This window comes from Harpia harpyja, chromosome 2 (assembly GCF_026419915.1).
Source record: "Harpia harpyja isolate bHarHar1 chromosome 2, bHarHar1 primary haplotype, whole genome shotgun sequence".
Lineage (NCBI taxonomy): Eukaryota > Metazoa > Chordata > Aves > Accipitriformes > Accipitridae > Harpia > Harpia harpyja.
This window is the reverse complement of record NC_068941.1, coordinates 60,933,857-60,952,166: the sequence shown is the minus strand read 5'-3', so window position 1 is coordinate 60,952,166 and position 18,310 is coordinate 60,933,857. Positions and strand designations below refer to the sequence as shown.

The 18,310-nt window shown below is 38.5% G+C and overlaps 2 protein-coding genes across 4 annotated transcripts in view; both read right to left on the bottom strand.

Annotated features, from left to right (window-relative positions):
• Positions 1–6,089, bottom strand: part of NFXL1 (nuclear transcription factor, X-box binding like 1) — a 50,301-nt gene extending 44,212 nt beyond the window's left edge. Inside the window, exons 1-4 of the mRNA XM_052780130.1 lie at positions 5,782–6,089; positions 4,211–4,381; positions 3,744–3,853; positions 1,451–1,584 (exon numbers count right to left, since the gene is read on the bottom strand). Of these exons, the coding sequence (XP_052636090.1) occupies positions 1,451–1,584; positions 3,744–3,853; positions 4,211–4,381; positions 5,782–5,941 (575 nt within the window). The 5' untranslated portion in view covers positions 5,942–6,089. The remainder of the gene's footprint in view (positions 1–1,450; positions 1,585–3,743; positions 3,854–4,210; positions 4,382–5,781) is intronic.
• Positions 6,090–7,758: 1,669 nt separating this feature from the next.
• On the bottom strand, positions 7,759–17,852 carry CNGA1 (cyclic nucleotide gated channel subunit alpha 1). Of its 3 annotated transcripts, XM_052780129.1 has the most exons (9): positions 17,643–17,852; positions 15,472–15,509; positions 13,695–13,818; positions 13,321–13,383; positions 12,907–12,939; positions 12,700–12,801; positions 11,680–11,787; positions 11,426–11,532; positions 7,759–10,590 (listed from the first exon to the last, which is right to left on the bottom strand). In XM_052780129.1, the coding sequence occupies exons 3-9, from the start codon at positions 13,799–13,801 to the stop codon at positions 9,173–9,175; spliced, it is 1,938 nt and encodes a 645-aa protein (XP_052636089.1). In that variant the 5' UTR covers positions 13,802–13,818; positions 15,472–15,509; positions 17,643–17,852; the 3' UTR covers positions 7,759–9,172. The 3 variants fall into 3 exon arrangements, with proteins under 3 accessions (XP_052636089.1, XP_052636088.1, XP_052636087.1); XM_052780128.1 differs by lacking the exon at positions 15,472–15,509 and having other exon boundaries at positions 13,695–13,837; XM_052780127.1 differs by lacking the exon at positions 15,472–15,509.
• Between the last annotated feature and the right edge of the window lie 458 nt (positions 17,853–18,310).

Genomic DNA, 18,310 nt, shown 5'->3' with positions numbered 1-18,310 from the left:
GAATATATAAAAAAAAATTCAGCATAGCATACAGAATAATTTTTATGTCAAGTTATACCAAAGGAATGTATGCAACAAAGAGTTAACCTACTTAAATAGAATCAATCAAAAAAAGAGATTTAAAAAAAGGTTTTTACCAGCAGCAATTTATAAGCTATGTAAAACAAGATTTAGCAATGCTATTAAAGCTATGCATAATAATTAAAATTTTATCTGAAAGATTTTAGATTGTATCAGTTCAGCATCTTAGATATTATAAGATGCACACCTTTATTTGTTATCCTTGATGGTGCCAGATATTAAAAAATACATTATTCCTAAAGGTAAGATAGGCACCAAAGGTCTGGAACTTGTTAGTGTCACAGGCCCTAAAGGCTTTCAGGTGCAGGCCATGGACAAGGGAGGCAACACAAGGAAGGAGAAACAAAGCAGCTCCTATTTCTGGCTACACTGAGAAAAGACAGCAGACAAGGAGCTCCTCCTCAGAGAAGAATAAAGACCTACATACTCATTTTCATCAAATAAAATGTCAATTTACCCTTATATAATACATTACAGGCCATAAACCACTTCTCCATAGTAACTGCACGGTTTTATCATGTGCTTAAATGTCAAATAAAATACCATTCGCCTTGAATTTTTTTCATTATAAACATTATGCTTAAACACAAAACTAGTTTGTAGTAGAATAGGCATTATCAACTTGAGACACTGCCAGCCAACAATTCTATACCTTACTTCCTAAGCAAACCTGCTCTCTGAGATCCCACATTAACAGCGCTCTTGAATCCACCAGGCACTTTCAACCAAATTTGAGAGAGGACTGTGTATCAAAGATACTACTACAAGTTTCCACATGAAAGTAGGTGGGCAAATAAAGCATAGAACAAACATGCACAGAGAAACCTTGACTGAACTTTCAGACACAAACCTACTGAAAAAGCAAGCTTCATTATTCATGCCACCACAATATTACCTTCTTCTTTATACAGTCTCATGTAAAACTGTAAGACTGGCTTTAATGCTCAAGTTATACAGAGACTAAAAAAAAAAAAAAAACCAAAAAAAAAAACCAACCACACAATACCTAAACCTTGCTATTTTAGAACTGTTTTAATTTATTTATTTCATGGTGCCAATTTTAAAAGTGACAAATATGTAAAGCCATTCAGAAATAAATATTAGAACCTGAGACACATGATGGATAAGTTACCTTCTCAGAAGTTAAAACAAATTTGATGCAGCAGGTTTTTAATATCACTGTGAAATATTCCTGAATCATGTTAATGAAAACTTAAAAATAATTCAAAAAAGCAATAGAAAAGTCAGCCTTCTAAACTTTTTTTTTGGTGTGCATGTCATTTACAAGTACCATTCCTTTCTAAAGTAACTCCAGTTCACATATTTTTCACAATAAAGTATCTTTGTAAATGTACCATGAAGAGCTCACCATGGCCAGGGATAATCTTTCTTCCCAAAATCGTCATCTGTCAAAGGAGAAGACACAAGGAAAAGGCTGTCCTTGGCCCACTTCTGGATACACACCAGGTGAAAAATACAAAAGCATCCACAACAGCTCCAAACCTAAAGAGCAGATATAAGTGCCAATTGCTTTATATTAGGCTTCTTTCTTTTTCCATCGACAAACATCTGTAATATCTAAAGAAATACAAGCTTGCTATTTTTCCATTTAAAAAATGGGTTTCCAAAGATAGATTATACCTATTGTTAGATTAATAGAGGCATTTTTACTGTTACAGATTCATACCTATAATCTTTTTTCCTGCTCCTGTGGGAAGTTTTTGCCAAGGCTTATGAAGCCCAAAATACTCATATAATCACAGAAACGTTGATTTAAACATGTTGTTGGAGGTCATGTAGCACAGCCTTGTGCCCAAAGTACGACTATTGCCAACTTAGCTCAGTTCAGTCACAGCTTTGCCTAGCAAAGTTGAACAATCCTGAAGGATGGGGACTCCACAACGATCCTGGGGAACCTACTCCAAGTGTTGTACTACCTTCCTAGTACACAAACTGCACCTCCCAAGCACCAGTTTGTGCCATTGCCCCTTATTACACCACCTGTCACCACAAAGATGACTGTGGCTTTAGCCACCTTCACAACTTCAAGCAGACCGAGGCTGCAATCATATCATCCCTTAGCCTTCTCTCTACCAGACTAAACAAGCTCTCCCTCCACCTCTCTCTCCGTCCCATACTCCAGGTCTCTAGACATCTTTGTAGTAGAAGTACTAAAAAGACTTCTTCCCCCTTTCAAACATTAGGATTTACATACAGTGCTAGTAAGAAAAAGATTTGATTAGAAGTGTGGCTTTCAACCTAGTGTCTTTTGTTCAAAGAGCAAGACAGATATAAAATGGAACAGAATTAAAAGGAAATGTGTTTAAGAGGCAGTTGATTTTGCAGTATCCTGTCTCCATCACTAAACCTTTATGTTCTTGTTCACAGTGTACTTCTCTTTGGCAGTTCTGGAGTGAAATCACAATCCTTCGCTTAGAATATCAGCCTGCTGCTGAAAAGCAGTTTAAGTAACAGAAATCCAGTTTTATGACTTTGGTACTTTCCACATATTGATGTCTTAAATTGTCAGCTTAGAATGACTAAAACAATTTGGCAAGAGAAATGCAGAAAATGTAAGTTTTAATTTCTTTATTTTTTTAATAACTTATGACATTGTTATAAAATTATACTGTGAAAACAAGGAGAATTTCCCCATTAACTTATAGAGGACAAAGTCAATTACATAAGTTTCTGAAAGTATGGTAACTAACTTCCCAGAACTAAAGCTAAACAGGAGACGTTAAGTAAACACACACACACACTTGACCAAAACTTTACAGATTCAAGATAACTAACAAACCACTGAGTTATAAAAGACGACTTCCAAGTTGCCAAACCATCTCACTTCTGCTGAGATGAAATTAACTCTATCAAGAGACACATAACTTTAAAATCTAGCTAAACACATATGTTAAGATTCAAAAAATTATGTATGAAACATGTTAAGAATTCATACAAAACATACTGCATTTCTTTCTAAAAAAAAGTTAATGCCTACAGTTTCATTGGATACTTGTACTCCATGTACATTCAGCATAAGAAGTTAAGTTGCAAACATGTATTTGATTCAAGTAATTGTAACAGAAACAGTGTTGGACCTGTCAATGTCAAAGGGAAGTTGATACATAACAATAAAAGTGAAAAAGATTTATCCTGAAATCTCTCCCACGAAAAATACACCTATATGAAATAAGACAATCTTCTTAGACATGCCATCCTTCTCTTTCCCCTGATCTGCGTTTGTAGTAGCAAAGTTTATCTTGGCTCCCTCACTATAAATCTAACAATAATATTTCCTAACTTCCTAGTATTTCTTGCTTTGGTGATTGCTACAACATAGTTCCAAGGCTTATGGAACACTTCAGTGCAAGCACTGGCCTTCCTGCACTTCTTTTTTTCATCTGCTACTCTCTAAAATTTAAAAAAACCTATTTACATTACAGTAACAAACGTATGTCACAAAACACATATTCTGATTACAAGCTACGAATATATAAGCACTTATTTCCTCAAGTGTTTGAAAAACCCAAAGATGCTGAATGTCGCATTTAGTACTCTCATTTTAAAACTACTGATCCCAAGAATTACCTTAGTAATATAATTAAACAAAAGTTACTCAGTTATATTTGCTTTATTCTAAAAGACTACTGTAAAATACTCACAGCTTGGTTCCTTTTAACTGAAGCAATGCAGATCAGACATGTCATAGCCCCTGACTGAAAAGCTTCATTCATGTACTGTCTTGTACGTTCCAGTTCACTTGCATCTCCATCTTTAATGTATAAAGATTTTTAAAGCAATCAGTAATGTTTGATCTGCTATTTTGTACATGTTGAGACTGCTGCAAAAGTATATTTTTTTTTTCTCTGAAGAGAGGCCAGTCATATATTATTACAAAACCACATTATTAGAAGTACTTAAGACAGTTTCAAACCCATACCATCGATTCTGCATAAAAAGGCAAGTAGTACTGCCAGCATGCATTGCTGGGAACAAATATTTTTAATACAAGACATCAGAATAAAGTGCTTTCCCTCCAATTATGGAAAAACTCTAATATACAGGCAACACTACAACCTTGTTTATGCTATCATACTGAAATGAAAGTCAATAAATGAAAAAAACTTACCAGTTTGGCTGGTGTAAATGGTAAATGTTTTGGCCAAAATCTTTCCTTGTTTTACTTCAGCATCTTCATCATCATCTTCAGATGAGGAGCTAAATTGGTCTTCAACTAGCTTTTTTGCTGCAGCCTGATTAGCCTTCTTAATTTCATCAAATTTCCTCTGTGAAGATAATTCTATTAAGAGAACAGATTAATGATGATTAATACCATGACAGTTAATCGTAACACCACATTCAGTTCTACATACTTTCAACTGTCCTTTTCTTTAGAGAGCTTGCTGATTTTCTGTTTTTAAGGGCAGTATGTCGCTACATTTTCAATACCACACAAGAAGATATAAATTGCATTTTCTTCTTATCTGTGCATTATCCATAAAATTCACAGCAGAACTTACTATCTGTCAATTACTGGTGACAAATCCAACCAAATATACTAGAATACATACATCTATAACGCAGCTTTACTAAAATGATATTTAAAAAAAAAACAAACACGCCACACGCAAACACAACTTTCACAGCATGAGGAAGAAAAAAATAGAAATTAAAAAAATCAGGCAATTCTTGACAAGACTAATTGTTATAATTTGCTGATACCCTACAGGTACCTCTCCCAGCATTTGCTACTTTTTAAATTATGACTTTTATTGATCTCCCTCCATCCAACAACTCTTCATTGCAATAGTGGGTTCACGCTATTTCTATAACTGGCAACGTTAAAAGTGACAGTGTATTTTAACATAAGCTTTTTAAGAAGTTATTGCATGTGAAATAGAGGAAGATTCTCACATGGACAAAAAAAATTATATAACATAACCGAGTTCATAATAAACCAAAGCGCCTTTAGGATAACACACCACGGAAATATAAAAGTCTTCAACAAACCACAGGTCTTAAAAGTACCTCCTAGTTTTCCATATCAGACTGTTGCACGCAATACATTTCCTGGGGTTTGGTCAAGTTTTAAGGCTTTCCTTCAGAAACTACGCTGCCACTTAAAAGAGCTCAATATTTGGCGAAATACCTGGGAAGTGTTTCGTGAGTACTGCCTTGCACTCACAGCAGCCCCGTGCGTGGCAAAGCCCGCGCCTTCCCCGCAGCGGGGCAATGTGACACACCGACCAGGCTACCTAACGTTTGTCCCTAGTGGGCAGCACCCTCCTCAGCACTTCCAACCGTACTGACAAACGGCTGCTTCATCCATTACTTCACCCTTGCACTCTTCTGCTCGAAGGGCACCGACTGTGCACCCTGGGGAGGACGCAGCCCCGAGCCCCCAGCCGCTGCCCTAGGCCTCCGCGCTTGCCCCCAGAAGGGACCCGCAGGCAGGAGACGGCGCACGGCCAAACGCCGGCTCGCTGCCGCCCAGCAGCAAGGGAGCGGGGCCGGGGCCCGCCGGCCACGCGAGGGCCCCCCGCCCGCCTCCCTTCCCCACGACGCCGGGGACAGCCCCGACCCGGGCATTCGCAGGGGCTCCCCGAGGCCCGGCTGGGCTCCGGGCCACAGCCGGCTCCCCAGCCCAGGACCCCGCAGCCCCCGGCCGGGCCGGGGAAGGGGGGAGGACGCGACACTCACCGCTGGCCCCCTCGCCGCTGCTCCCCGCGGCCGCAACGCAGGCACCGCCGCGGGCCCTCGGGGCCGGGGGCCGGGCGGCCGCCCCAGCGCGGGCGGCGAGCCCGTCCCCGCTCCTGGCGCGGCCCCGGCCCCGGCCGCCCTGGCGCCAGGGCGCCTCCATGTCTCCGCCGCCAGCGAGCGAAGGACGGCGGAGGGACGCCGACCCCTCCTCACACCCCCGGCTGAAGCCGCCCCAGGCGAGCCCTCCCGCCCGGCCCGGCCCGGCCCGGCCCCTCCGCCCGGAAGCGGCGGTGGAGGCGGCGGGGACGCCGGTGAGGTGAGCTCCCGCGGCAGCGCGACTACAGCTCCCAGCGCTCCCCGCGCGGGCGGAGGCGGCGGCTGGTGGACTCCAACACCCAGCGTGCAGCGGGGCACAGAGTGCAGCGGGGTGCCTGAGGTCCTCTGTGGAGAGGGGCCGCGGTGCCCGCCGGGAGCTCGTTCAGCGCTGGGTAATCAGAAAATTGTTTGCTGGTGCCCAGGGTGGGGTCTCTTTATTACTTAATGCTTGAATTTCTTTTTGCCTGCCGCTCTGGCCACAGAAGCGATGGCTTCAGCTGTCTTTCACAGAATCTTTTCAGTTGGAAAAGACCCTTAAGATCATCCACTCCAACCATTAACCTAACTCTGCCGAGTCCACCACTAAACCACGTCCCTGAACACCACATCTACACGTCTTTTAAATACTTCCAGGGATGGTGGCCCAACCACTTCCCCGGGCACCCTGTTCCAATGCTTGACAACCAGTTCAGTGAAGAAATTTTTCCTAATACCCAATCGAAACCTCCCCTGCCACAGCTTGAGGCCGTTTCCTCTCGTCCTATTGCTTGTTACTTGGGAGAAGAGACCAACCCCCCCACCTTGCTACAACCTCCTTTCAGGTAGTTGTAGAGAGTGATAAGGTCTCCCCTCAGCCTCCTTTTCTCCAGAGTAACTTTCTGGCAGCTGTTCCCACAGCTTTTACTTGTGTTTTCTTCACAGCTCCTCTTCAGAGTATGAGAGTTAAAAATCGGCCACAAAGCATGGTTAGAAACTTTACTGAAGTATATCCAGAAGGTTTTGCTGCACAGAAATACATGTTGAGGAATCTGTGTGCCTCCTGAAATGTTCTGACAGATAAGTGCAGGTTGAATAGTTTTAGTTTTACTGACATTTCCTTATAGCACTTATGTTCTGTCTTGTGCCAGGAGGGAACTCTGCACTTAGCGGGTTTTTTCAGCAAATACATGCTTATAAAAGTAAAATAATACAAGGTTTCCAATCATAAAGAGTATGAAAATAGTAAGTAAACTACTGGAGGTCAATTCTGGTTTTCTGTTTTATTTTGAAGTGTTTTAAATCAAAGAGTTTTTATTCTCAAGAAAGAGGCAGCTAGTGACTACAACTTGTGTCGTAGACTGAAGGATCAATAAAAGAAAAAATATTAACAGTAGATCTCTGTCTTTATTAATTAAAACTCATTATCATAGCACAAACTTCTCTAATACAAAGTCTTAAACTCTTCAACAAAGGAGAAAAGTGCTTCCTAAGTGCCTAGTGAAATATGACGCAGCCCTACAGGATGCTGCTGCCACACAGACTACAAATTATATTCAAGACCTGAATTGGAGGAATGCCGATTGCAAAGTCCAACATTCACAATATAGTTAAATGCCAGAATAACGCTTGTTCTTGTGTGCACTAATAGAATCTTTAATGGAATGATGGCATACTCTTTCCCCTCACCAGCACATTATGCCATTTGTCATTCAAAGCGCAGGATCAATAGTGAATGAACAGCCGTTTCATTTTACAGTTATCCTTGTTGTTCCATATATATCCTATGCATTAATTACTTCATAACATTTAACCTTTGCAGTGAAATCAGGAGTTTTTTATAGATCTCTGGCATTCTGGAAGCCTATCAACATTACATAAAAATAAAACAACCAGAAATGCATGCACTTTAAAAAGAGCCAATTTATAATATCTCCATCTTATTAAGGAGAAGAATGAAAGTACTAGAGATATTGCCAAGTGACAGTAACATTTACGTATGTATTTTTTAAGCGTGGCAGTCCAATTGCCCAGGATAATCAAATTGCCCTAAATACAGAATTATCCATTCTCTCCTTGCAGTTCCTTTCTTCGCTCCCTGTCATCAAACTTTTCCAACATTAAGTCAAAGTCTATTTAAAATACCCAGCTGAAAATACCCAGCTGAGACCACAACTAATAAAATCAATTTTTGCCAATGGAAAAAGACATGAATTAGGGAAAAAATCCAAGGAGATAATGCTTCTTAAAGCAATTGAAAATGTATCTGACATATGACACAGTAGATTTTACTTAGTAGTAGTTAAAAACAGAAGAAAGAAATACCCTATCAATGAAAAAAATGATCTATTTAGTCGTTGTATTCTTTCCCCAACAGCAGCTGCAAAAGACGCTGTAGGGAGAGTTTGGCCTCTTTCTGTCAAGTCTGCCCCTTGCACTCTGCCAGCATCCACAACTGTCACATTAGGGATATAAAAATTTTTAACCACAGATCTTAGAAGCTTGATAGTCCATGATCAGCAGCCATATGATTACATGGAGCAGAACAGTCTTCAATATTACTTATTTGTTATTATTGCAGGAAGAACAGCTAGATTTTGAGCCATCCATATTTGTCATACTGATGCTTGCAAGAAGTTGTATTTTCCCCCCTTTCTATTCCCGTCTTTGCATGTAATATCCCCCCAAAAGGACCATTTAAAACTGCCCGCGTACATTTCAAGAAATCAGCCAAGGTGGACCCAATGAAGTAATAATATTTTCCTAATCTTACAGCCTTCAGTACTCACATCTGCATTGTAGATATACCTAATTTTTTATATAATATCCCATACTTAATTAATCTTATGTTAATCCATAGATATTACGTGTTTGTTTATACACAAATTCAATGTCATGGTTCATGCCTATATTGACTTCAAATAATATAATTGTTACCAAACCTTTCCTTCTTTCCATAAGTAGACACAAAGAAATTATTTTAAAATAGTCAGCAAAACTTTCAGTATTTGCCAGTATATGACTCTATAAAGATTTAATGCATTTGCCGTAGAGCAGTGTTACATAATGAGTACATAACGCATTAGCAGATAATGCCACCTGTTTGTGCAAGAGCAAGGTGTTATCTTCCATCCTCAGTCTCGATTCTTCTTTTTCTTCCTGAAACCTTCCAAATATGTGCTGCTTGTAGGAAATTAGTGACATTACCTCAACAAATAATTTTTTGTAATTAATAGCCAGGTCCTACGAAGATTAGAAATGAGTGTATTCAGCCCTGTGCAGGGTTTGACCCTAAGTCTTATTGGCAACCTCCAGTGTTTTATTCCGCTTTTGACACTCCAGGTTTATCTGTGGATGGATCTGTTTCTTCTAAGTCTGTGAATTCTTGCTCTATAACTGGCTTCAATATTTTCTCGATTTGTGTAAGTCTTTTTTTCAGTTTCTGTTGTGCAGCTTCATACTCAGCCAACAACCTGGCAAACTTTGTTTGTAATCTGTCCATTGCTCTTTCCATGTAGGTGACCTTCTCTTCCAGATCTCTAGGATCGCTTCCTAAATTTGCAACTTCAATGTCCAGCAACCCGTCCTTCATTAAGATTTGCTTGCCTTTTTCTTCCAGCATAGCCTTTGCATCTGGATATTCTGTCAAAGCCTCCATGAGATCATCTTTAGACAGACAAAACAAGTCCGAGTATCCAATACTTCTAATATTGGCTGTTCTTCGATTGCCAGCTTTGCTACCCTTGATATTAAGAATGCTGATTTCTCCAAAATAGCTGCCATCACTTAGGACCACAAATTGGGTAATTCCATCATCAGCGACCACTGCCAGCTTGCCTTCTTTGATAATGTACATCTCTCGTCCAATATCTCCTTTTCTGCAAATATAATCTCCAGGACTGTATACTTGCGGCTGGAGTTTCAAAACCAGTTCAACCAACAGACCAGCTTCACAGTCTGCAAAAATCCGAACTTTTTTTAGCGTTTCCAGGTGAACATTAATTGCGATCTCTGCTCTTAGTTTATCTGGCAGATACTTCAAGACTTCCCTTTCATCCACAGCCTTTTTGTTTGTCCACAGGTAGTCAAACCACTTTATAACTCTTTTTTCCATGTCTTTACTCACATTCCGAAAGTGCATATACTGCTTGATAGCATCAATCCTTGCTTGAAACTCTGCCCTGGCAGCATTCATGTTGGAGATCATAGAGCCCACGTTACCAACAATGGTAGCGAAAATCAATACTCCAACCAAGAAGTCAATGACCACAAAGAAATACTCAGAATCTCTTACAGGAGGGGGTGTTTCACCAATAGTAGTCAAGGTCAGTGTAGACCAGTAGAGACTGTAGACATACTTTCTAGTCAGACGGGCAAATTCCGGATCAGAGGTGTTGGGATAGACCCATGTGTCAGCCCCAAATCCAATGGCTTTCGAGATCGAGTAGTACACACAGGCGTTCCAGTGAATAATAATCACAATGTACATGACAAGGTTAGAGATCCTGAAGATATTTGGGTAGTTTGTCCTTGTTTCTGTTCGCTGGAAAAATTCAAACATCCGAGCTACTCTGAGTAGTCTGTTTATTCTTAATTCTGGGTAATTCAGTCCTAACTTAAAGTATAAGAGATCAGTTGGTATGATTGACAGAAAATCTAATTTGAATTGCAAAGATGTCTTATATTTCTCTTGAAGCTTTTCTTCTTCTTTCACCAGAAGACCTTGCTCCAGGTAACCTAAAATCAAATTGTAAGTAATAAAAAATGTTATGACTTCAACTGTGTTGTGTTTAATGTCAATCCAAATCTACTTTGAAAAATATTTTGGGTGCAAATTCCAGATGGTACATAACTTCTCTTACTTTTTAATCAGCAATTTCTTATTTCCAAATATTCAACTTAGTGCTATATGGTTCAGCTTGAGCTAAACTAAACAGCTTTGAAAATTAAACATTTCTAGCTCTGATTCTTTCCCTCCACTTTTCCACTATGGTGAACATCTGACACCCCCCCCCCCCCAAAAAAAATCTGCAGGATATAGGAAGGGTGATTAATGAGGGAAAGTATTTGAACATGGGAATTTCAGTTCCATATTGAGGTATCTACTCAATAGCTCTGGATGTAGGATAAGATTTTAAAAGAAACAGTTGCAGCTGAAGTTAATTGGATGTCTTGCTTGCTCAATGGTCTTGAAAATCAAGTGAATACTTGAATCTCCTTAAATACAAAATCCAGATTTAGGTGCTAATTTTTCAGAACCCCTGATCCGCACTTGGCCACATTGCATGTTTATTTTGTCTTGTTGAGTCAGCTGCAGGCAGAACAGCTTCTATCTAGCTTACCTCATGCCTAGCTTACCTCAGGCTTTATGTATTTTTTGAGTAATACATCAGAGTTTCTCTTATTTTTACAGGTCACAGACTATAGTCTTTCAGAGATCTATCTCAATGTCTTTTTCACTGTTGCACTTCATCAAGGGTACCCAGGTAATAAGAGTAGTAGTATTCTGAATATTTTAAACCACCTGACACAAATATATGAAGAGGAATAATTACTCATTGAATATACTTACCTGTTCTTGTCCGTACAAACATGTCAGCAACATAGATGGCATCAGAAATGTAATCAACAATGAACCATACCACTAAGTAGTCATGCTGAAGCTCATCAAAACAGGCTCTGAATAGGAAAAGACAGATGTAAATTACTGTGCACTGAAAATTAAATACTTGCATTAAATCAATGATGAATAAAGTATTTTTTTATTTATTTAAGGATATTACGATTTGCCAGAAGTTTTATATAGTCATTAAAGGAGTACATCACCTAGCAATAATCATGGTCCAGTTGTACATGACAGGCATTGTGATGCAAAACAACCAGTTGTAATACATATTTCCTGCTGGATCAATAATGTAAATATCTTTCTTCTTCCTAAGTGGTAGGCAGGAAAAAAAAGGAGATTTAATGAGACACTTAAAATACACCTAACAATTTTTGAGGAATGAAGCATTCCAGAAATTGTTATCGTAGAATAAATAGTCTTTATTAAAGTTAAGCTTCCTTGCTTGAATGCATGGAGAACATGAAGCTGCTTGTTAGGTGTGACTTGCAGTGCAAGCTTTAGAATCTAAATTTTGCTGAGCAAAATCAGCTTGGCAGTGCTACTTCAGTTTATAGTGGCACATGTAATTTCAACCTTTTTAAAATTTTTTTCCTACCCAATTAACTGTCTTGTCTGATAATTGATTTGATCATCTTTCAAAAAATCAAATGATTATGTGACTACTAATGTTTAAACAAGTGAGCTAAACCCTGCCTTTCTCACTGGGAAAAGTCTACCTCTGAGAAAGATAAAACATTGTCATAGTTTACATAAAGAAACCAAAGAACATGAAATCATACAACACAAGTTCGTAATGCACTATTTTAAGTTTCTCTTCCTTGGCCAGAAAGTTATGAATTTACCAAGCAAAAGGTAAAGCAAGAACTTTTAGATCATAGAAGAGTTTACTTGCTTGTAGGTGCCCTTATGTGTGGAAGAGATTGCTTTATGCTGGCACATCTTTTGCTACAGGGTGTTATCCAAAAGATATTGGATAATCAGAATCCAAAGGAGATTTTTATTGATCTATTTTTTCAGGTCAATTCCATGCATGCATATTTCTGTTGTCCACATATGAAGTTAAATCAAAACATCTCTACTCTAGGGAGAACAGCAGTCTGTAAACTCATTCACTAGAGTATAGGCATCTTGTTTACAGGATGTCTGTGAATGGATTTGGTTTTACATCAAAAGCAATTTTATTCGACTAACATAGCAGGATCTGAATGAAAAATACTTACTCTTCTTTATTTTCTTTCTTCTTGGACTTATCTTTATTTTTGTTTTTCTCCTTTTTTTCCTTGTTCTTTTGTGTTTCTCCATCCTTTTTTTTTTCTGACTTGCTAAGAAACAAATTTACATTTTCAGTTGTTACAGACTAAGTTATAACATATTTGGAAAGAAATTAAGTGTCTTAGAAATAGTAGTATTATTACTCTTTGTCTTACCTCTTCTTTTCTTTTTTCTTTTTCTTCTCCTCTCTAAGGAAAAGAAAAATATGATAGGCTCAGGGGATGCATATAGCCCTTGCTTCCACATTTATTTATTCGAATCATGTGAATTCGGTAAGGGTAACATTATACTTAGGTGTTTGGCCTTCAAAAACTGTTTTGCTTATTGTACTCACATAGAACTACTTTTATTTTAAATTAATAGGTATAATACCAATAACTTTAGTATTAAGAATGATCATCATAATTGATGTGCCTGAATTTAAAATGTACGTGCAGTGTCTTTTGGGATTACTTGAATGACATAACTGTTTATAAAGACATGATTAGATATATATCTTTATTCTTCATTGCTGCTCAAACAACCAATATTGCAGTACTCTCATTTTATGAAATGGCAAAAATACTTACTCGTCTTTGTTACTATTGTTGTTAATATTGTAGTGTGCAAGTGCACCGGGTAGATACCCTTGCCTGGGGAACAGCAAAACAACACAGTTATATGATATCTGCTGAAATACAAAAAACCATTTAATATCTAAATTGTCACAGACTGTTTCTCACCATTTTAATCATGGGCTAAGTTATCTAAGGAAACTGAAAGAGCACAGATTTTAATCTCCTAAATATTTACAATAAGCAATATATCACAATCTTAAAAACTTAATTTATTGAGAGGGAGTGAAGAAAAATTAGATGATGGCAAGTATCTGTGCTTAGTTAATCCTACACAAATTATCAAAGGAAAAAACCCAAACAGACACAAAACAGTAAATTTGACATACCTGTTTTCCCCTTTGTCCATCGGTCCATGGTCCTCACTCATGTCTTGCACTACCACGCTAGGAACAATTGTATGGGAGTGATGGGTCTCAATCACTCCTACCTTCATGGTCAAGTTTGTCTTACCTTGGGTAATTGAGGAAGACTGATTTAAAAAGGATCAAGTAATTTCACAACTAGCAGAAGTTACAAGCAATTTTTTTTTTTTTTGAGATGAATCCTTTATATGCTTTCTTCACCCAAAACCAACAAAAGTATTTTCAGTTTATTGTCTCCCATGACATTCCCACCAGACAAGAAAGGGCACTGTGGGTGCTTCAGTGTGCTGAATGACCAGGCAACTGCTGCTAAAGAAAATGTTCAACACACCTCTCTCTTAGAGGAAGCATTGATTTAGGTCTTTCTCCTGAGCCTAATCACATACTTTGAACATATTTAGACAATTGTGTTAGAAATGTCTACCGGTGTTTCATCAGGGTTTGAACCAAAGGCTCAAAACATTGTATCAAGATGGATAAACAGATTCATGCACAGGTGACATCCTGAAAACCAGACTAGGAAGCATATACTTGTTGTACGTCCAAAGAAATCTCAGTATGTCTGATACCTGAAAGTTATACTCTGTTGAGAGCAAAGAGTAGGTTCTGTAACTAAGAAGTTAAGACTGGTGTAGCAGAGTCTCCTTACTCATATAGCACATAGTATATAAACACCTCAATAGAAATGTTAGTGGCTGTTCATGTCTGTTTTGTTCATTTCAATATTAAAAATTTGGAAATGTTGTAGAGAACTGTCCTGGTTTTGGCTGGGATAGAGTTAATTGTCTTCCTAGCAGCTGCTATAGTGCTATGTTTTGGGTTCAGTATGAGAAGAATGTTGATAACACACTGATATTTTCCGTTGTTGCTAGGAATGTTTAGACTAAGTCAAGGATTTTTCAGCTTCTCATGCCCAGCCAGCAAGAAGGCTGGAGGGGTACAAGACATTGGGAGGGGATGCAGCCAACAGGGTATTCCATACTATGTGACATCACATCTAGTATATAAACTGGGGGGAGTGGGGCTGGGGGGAATTGCTGCTCAGGGACTAACTGGGCATCAGTCGGCAGGTGGTGAGCAATTGCATTGTGCATCACTTGTATATTCCAATCCTTTTATTATTATTATTGTCATTTTATTATTGTTATTATTATCATTATTAGTTTCTTCCTTTCTGTTCTATTAAACTGTTCTTATCTCAACCCACGAGTTTTATTTTTTTTAACCGATCCTATTCACCCATCCCACTGGGGGTGGCGGGGGGAGTAAGTGAGCAGCTGCTGGGTACTTACTTAGTTGCTGGCTGGGGTTAAACCACGTACATAACTGATGTAGTGCATTCTAGTGCACAGTCTTTCCAGCACCAGAGTAATTAACTTCTGCTCTCACTTTTTGCCACTGTTCTTACAATTTTGTCAGTTATATCTTGGCATCAGTGAGACTGCCAACTCTTCAGGCATGAATTGTGTCTACAAGTGTGATCTGCTCTTGACAGGGCCATTTAGATAGGATTATAAAATAGATGCTACCCACTGCAGTAACAATATCCCTGTGCATGTGAAATCGGAGTATAGAGATGCCTGTAAGCCACAAATTGACAAATGAGTGGCTGTATCACTAATAAGTGATGTCAAATGCCATAGAATAAATCAGTCTTAAAGAAAGTACTTCCATTCTGTAGTCAAACACACTGCAAAAGAGAAGCAGGATGATACAGCTGCCACATTACTGCCAGACTTACCTGACTTTCCTTATTAGTCAGTGAAACTAAAAATATTCCTGTACAGGAAATAGGAGAGGAAACCTGTATTTCCAGCAGTCACCAGACATGAATGAATGACACATGGTGCAAAAAAATAATACAGCAATATACAACATTCTACAAAACAGAAAGATGAAGATCGAAGATTAAGATGTTTCCTTCCATCGATAGTCCTAAATATAGTCCAACATTGCTGGTCAGTCTTTAAATGCTTAAGAGCAAGGATCAGGTCTAAGATGTCTCATAAAAAGATTCTAAATTTCTAAGACATAGTAAACATTAGGTTAGATTCACCAGGAGCCTTAAAGCTGTAACAGGGTTTCCACTGACTTACTCCAAGGATAAACCGTGTTTGAAAGTGTGGAGATTGAAAGTATGCCAGGTTGAATTAAGCAGCTTTATGTCTGCTTACAAGTGCTCTGAAAGCTCTGCTAATGCTGGCACACAAAATTCCATCCTGATTTAACCTATATCCTCCACGGAGCCACACTGGAGTCCACAGAGCTCACAAATAATGGTGCAAAATAAAGCTGTGTCCAACCACTTCTAAACACTCAGCACCAGACAAATGCCAATACATTCATCTCAAGGGAAATGATTCTTCCACCCGAGTGGGTGAACCAGTCGCTTCACATTAGGACTCCCAGTACCAGCATTTCTACATAGGCCCTTGTTTTTCATGTTTATCTTTGCTCATTGAGTCTTCTTCAGTTTCAAGAGCAAAAAACCCCATTGTTGACTTTGTGCTATTCAGACTTACTAATTTGCAGATGTACTAGATGTTAAAGATGATAAGTATGGTAAAATAGGACATGTCCAAAAATCCACACCCATCCAGACTACATAGCCTGGAGATCGGGGAAAAATCTATGATGTCCTCTACATTCCCCTATTCTTCAGGCAAAGAGGGTTTTCTGTGCATTTTTGCAAATAAACAGATTCCTCTGGCTCTGTTAGTGTCTATTGTAAGTGGAACCACTGTGGGGTGCTTTGTGTTCTGCTGAAGGAGCCGTGGCAGCCTTGCATAGGACTTGCTGGGAAAGAGGGGCTGCCATTTGGGGCAGGACTGGAGATTTCATCTTACTGAGGCACTGGAAGCATTAAGTCGCATAGAAATTGGAAGTATTTATTACCCTGTAGTCTCAAAATACTGAATCTGAGTGTCAGGCTCAGGTGACTGCTGCACCAGGTTGTTTCCCTTGTCAATCAGTCAGGACATGTAGCACAAGAATATCTTCAAATTCCATTAGTCTCAAAGCAAATTGTGGGGAGTTTTGAAATTCTTGAGTCTAAGACACAGAAATGCTAATTGCTAGTGGATTAGGGACTGTGGTCACCTGGTTACAGCATTTGTGTGGCAAAACCCTGACACTGGGAACAGTAGAAAATATCCTGTTAAAATCAATGGGTCCAGAACCCACCTTAATGTATTTTTTAAATTGTATTATAGAGATTTTTCAGAAAATATTTCAGATGGTTTTTACTAAATTTTATCACGACCATGTTTCCTATTCTGTAGTCACACATATTTTTCTTAAACTGATACATTGTCACAAATTGTTACACTGCTTTCATATTAATAGCCCAATGTTCATATTCACAGTATCATATTTAGGTAGTAAGTTTGAAAGGTAATACAGATAAATGCTTGCTTTAGAGATATTTTACATTTTTACCATATTGTTTTTACTGTATCATCACAAATAGTTTGCTTTTACTATCTTGGATTTTTAAATCTGACATATTATAAACAACTGAGTTTTCAACCATTATATTAATTACTATACATCAAAATCTCTAGGGCTGCAAGAAAGTGAAGGCAGTATTATCCTTTTACAGGTCTGTAGTGAATGGAAGATCAGCTTCCATCTCTTCTACTCTTTTGTTTTACCTATTTCTCACTTTCTTACTGACCCACCATATTCACTTCTCTAGTCACTATTTTTAGAGAGAAAATGCTTCAAGTAAGGATATCCTGGAACAGAATTTGGTGTCATGTAAAGATCTACTTTTTTTCTTTACAAAAAGCAGCAATAAATCTTCATTAACGTTAAAATCTGCAGTGTGTTACAACAAAATCTCTCTTTTCTAATGCAAAAAGAGTCCTTAGCAGTTCTGCAATAAGCAGTTTCATCAGTGTGCATGCTTACCTTGGGAATGTAATCTGCTGCTTCCAATAGCGATTTCAGTCCTTTAAATCAGTGACGTTTCCTTACTACATAAGCAGAGCCACCATGAAAAGCTAAATATAATCAACATTTCATACATAAATCCCTTATTGATCAATTTCTCAACCAGACAGTCCCATGTGCAGTTCTCTGAATTATTCCCAGGAAAGGACATGGATATTAGAAGAGGATTTCCTTGAGCTAGTGATGGATTTTGAGATTTAGAGAGAGATGAAAGTGACAGTGGCAGTCACTATTATCCCTCACCTGAGCAGAAGCTTACTAGCTGTATCAACACGCACAAGAAGAGACAAATATTGGAGTGCACTCTGCCTTGAAACTAAAAAAAATATTATTGTAAATGACTATATATTCAGTATTGTCTGCTGTCCTGTTTTCTTAATATTGCAGATGCTGTTACTGTAGTAACAGGTCTTTACTAGAACAGATAAAACACCATAAATGGAAATTTCCTTTTTATCTTAATGTGTTTATCATATTCCTGAATAATAGAAAATACCATTTTAAACTACTGAAAGTTCTTAACTAACCTAACATAACTTTTACATTCCTGTTTTGATGCTTAAAAAAGCCTATGAATTGTGAATATATATTTAGTGGAAAATGCCACGATGATGAAGTTTTAAGAC

What these genes read in the sequence shown, in the direction of transcription:
- CNGA1 (XM_052780129.1), bottom strand. Translation starts at nt 13,801, where the DNA reads ATGAAGGTAGGAGTGATTGAGACCCATCACTCCCATACAATTGTTCCT. An exon ending in ATGGACAAAGGGGAAAACAG is followed by an intron (nt 13,384 to 13,694) that starts GTATGTCAAATT and finishes GCTGTTCCCCAG; the next exon opens with GCAAGGGTATCTACCCGGTG. An exon ending in TGGACCATGATTATTGCTAG is followed by an intron (nt 11,533 to 11,679) that starts GTGATGTACTCC and finishes TTTCCTATTCAG; the next exon opens with AGCCTGTTTTGATGAGCTTC.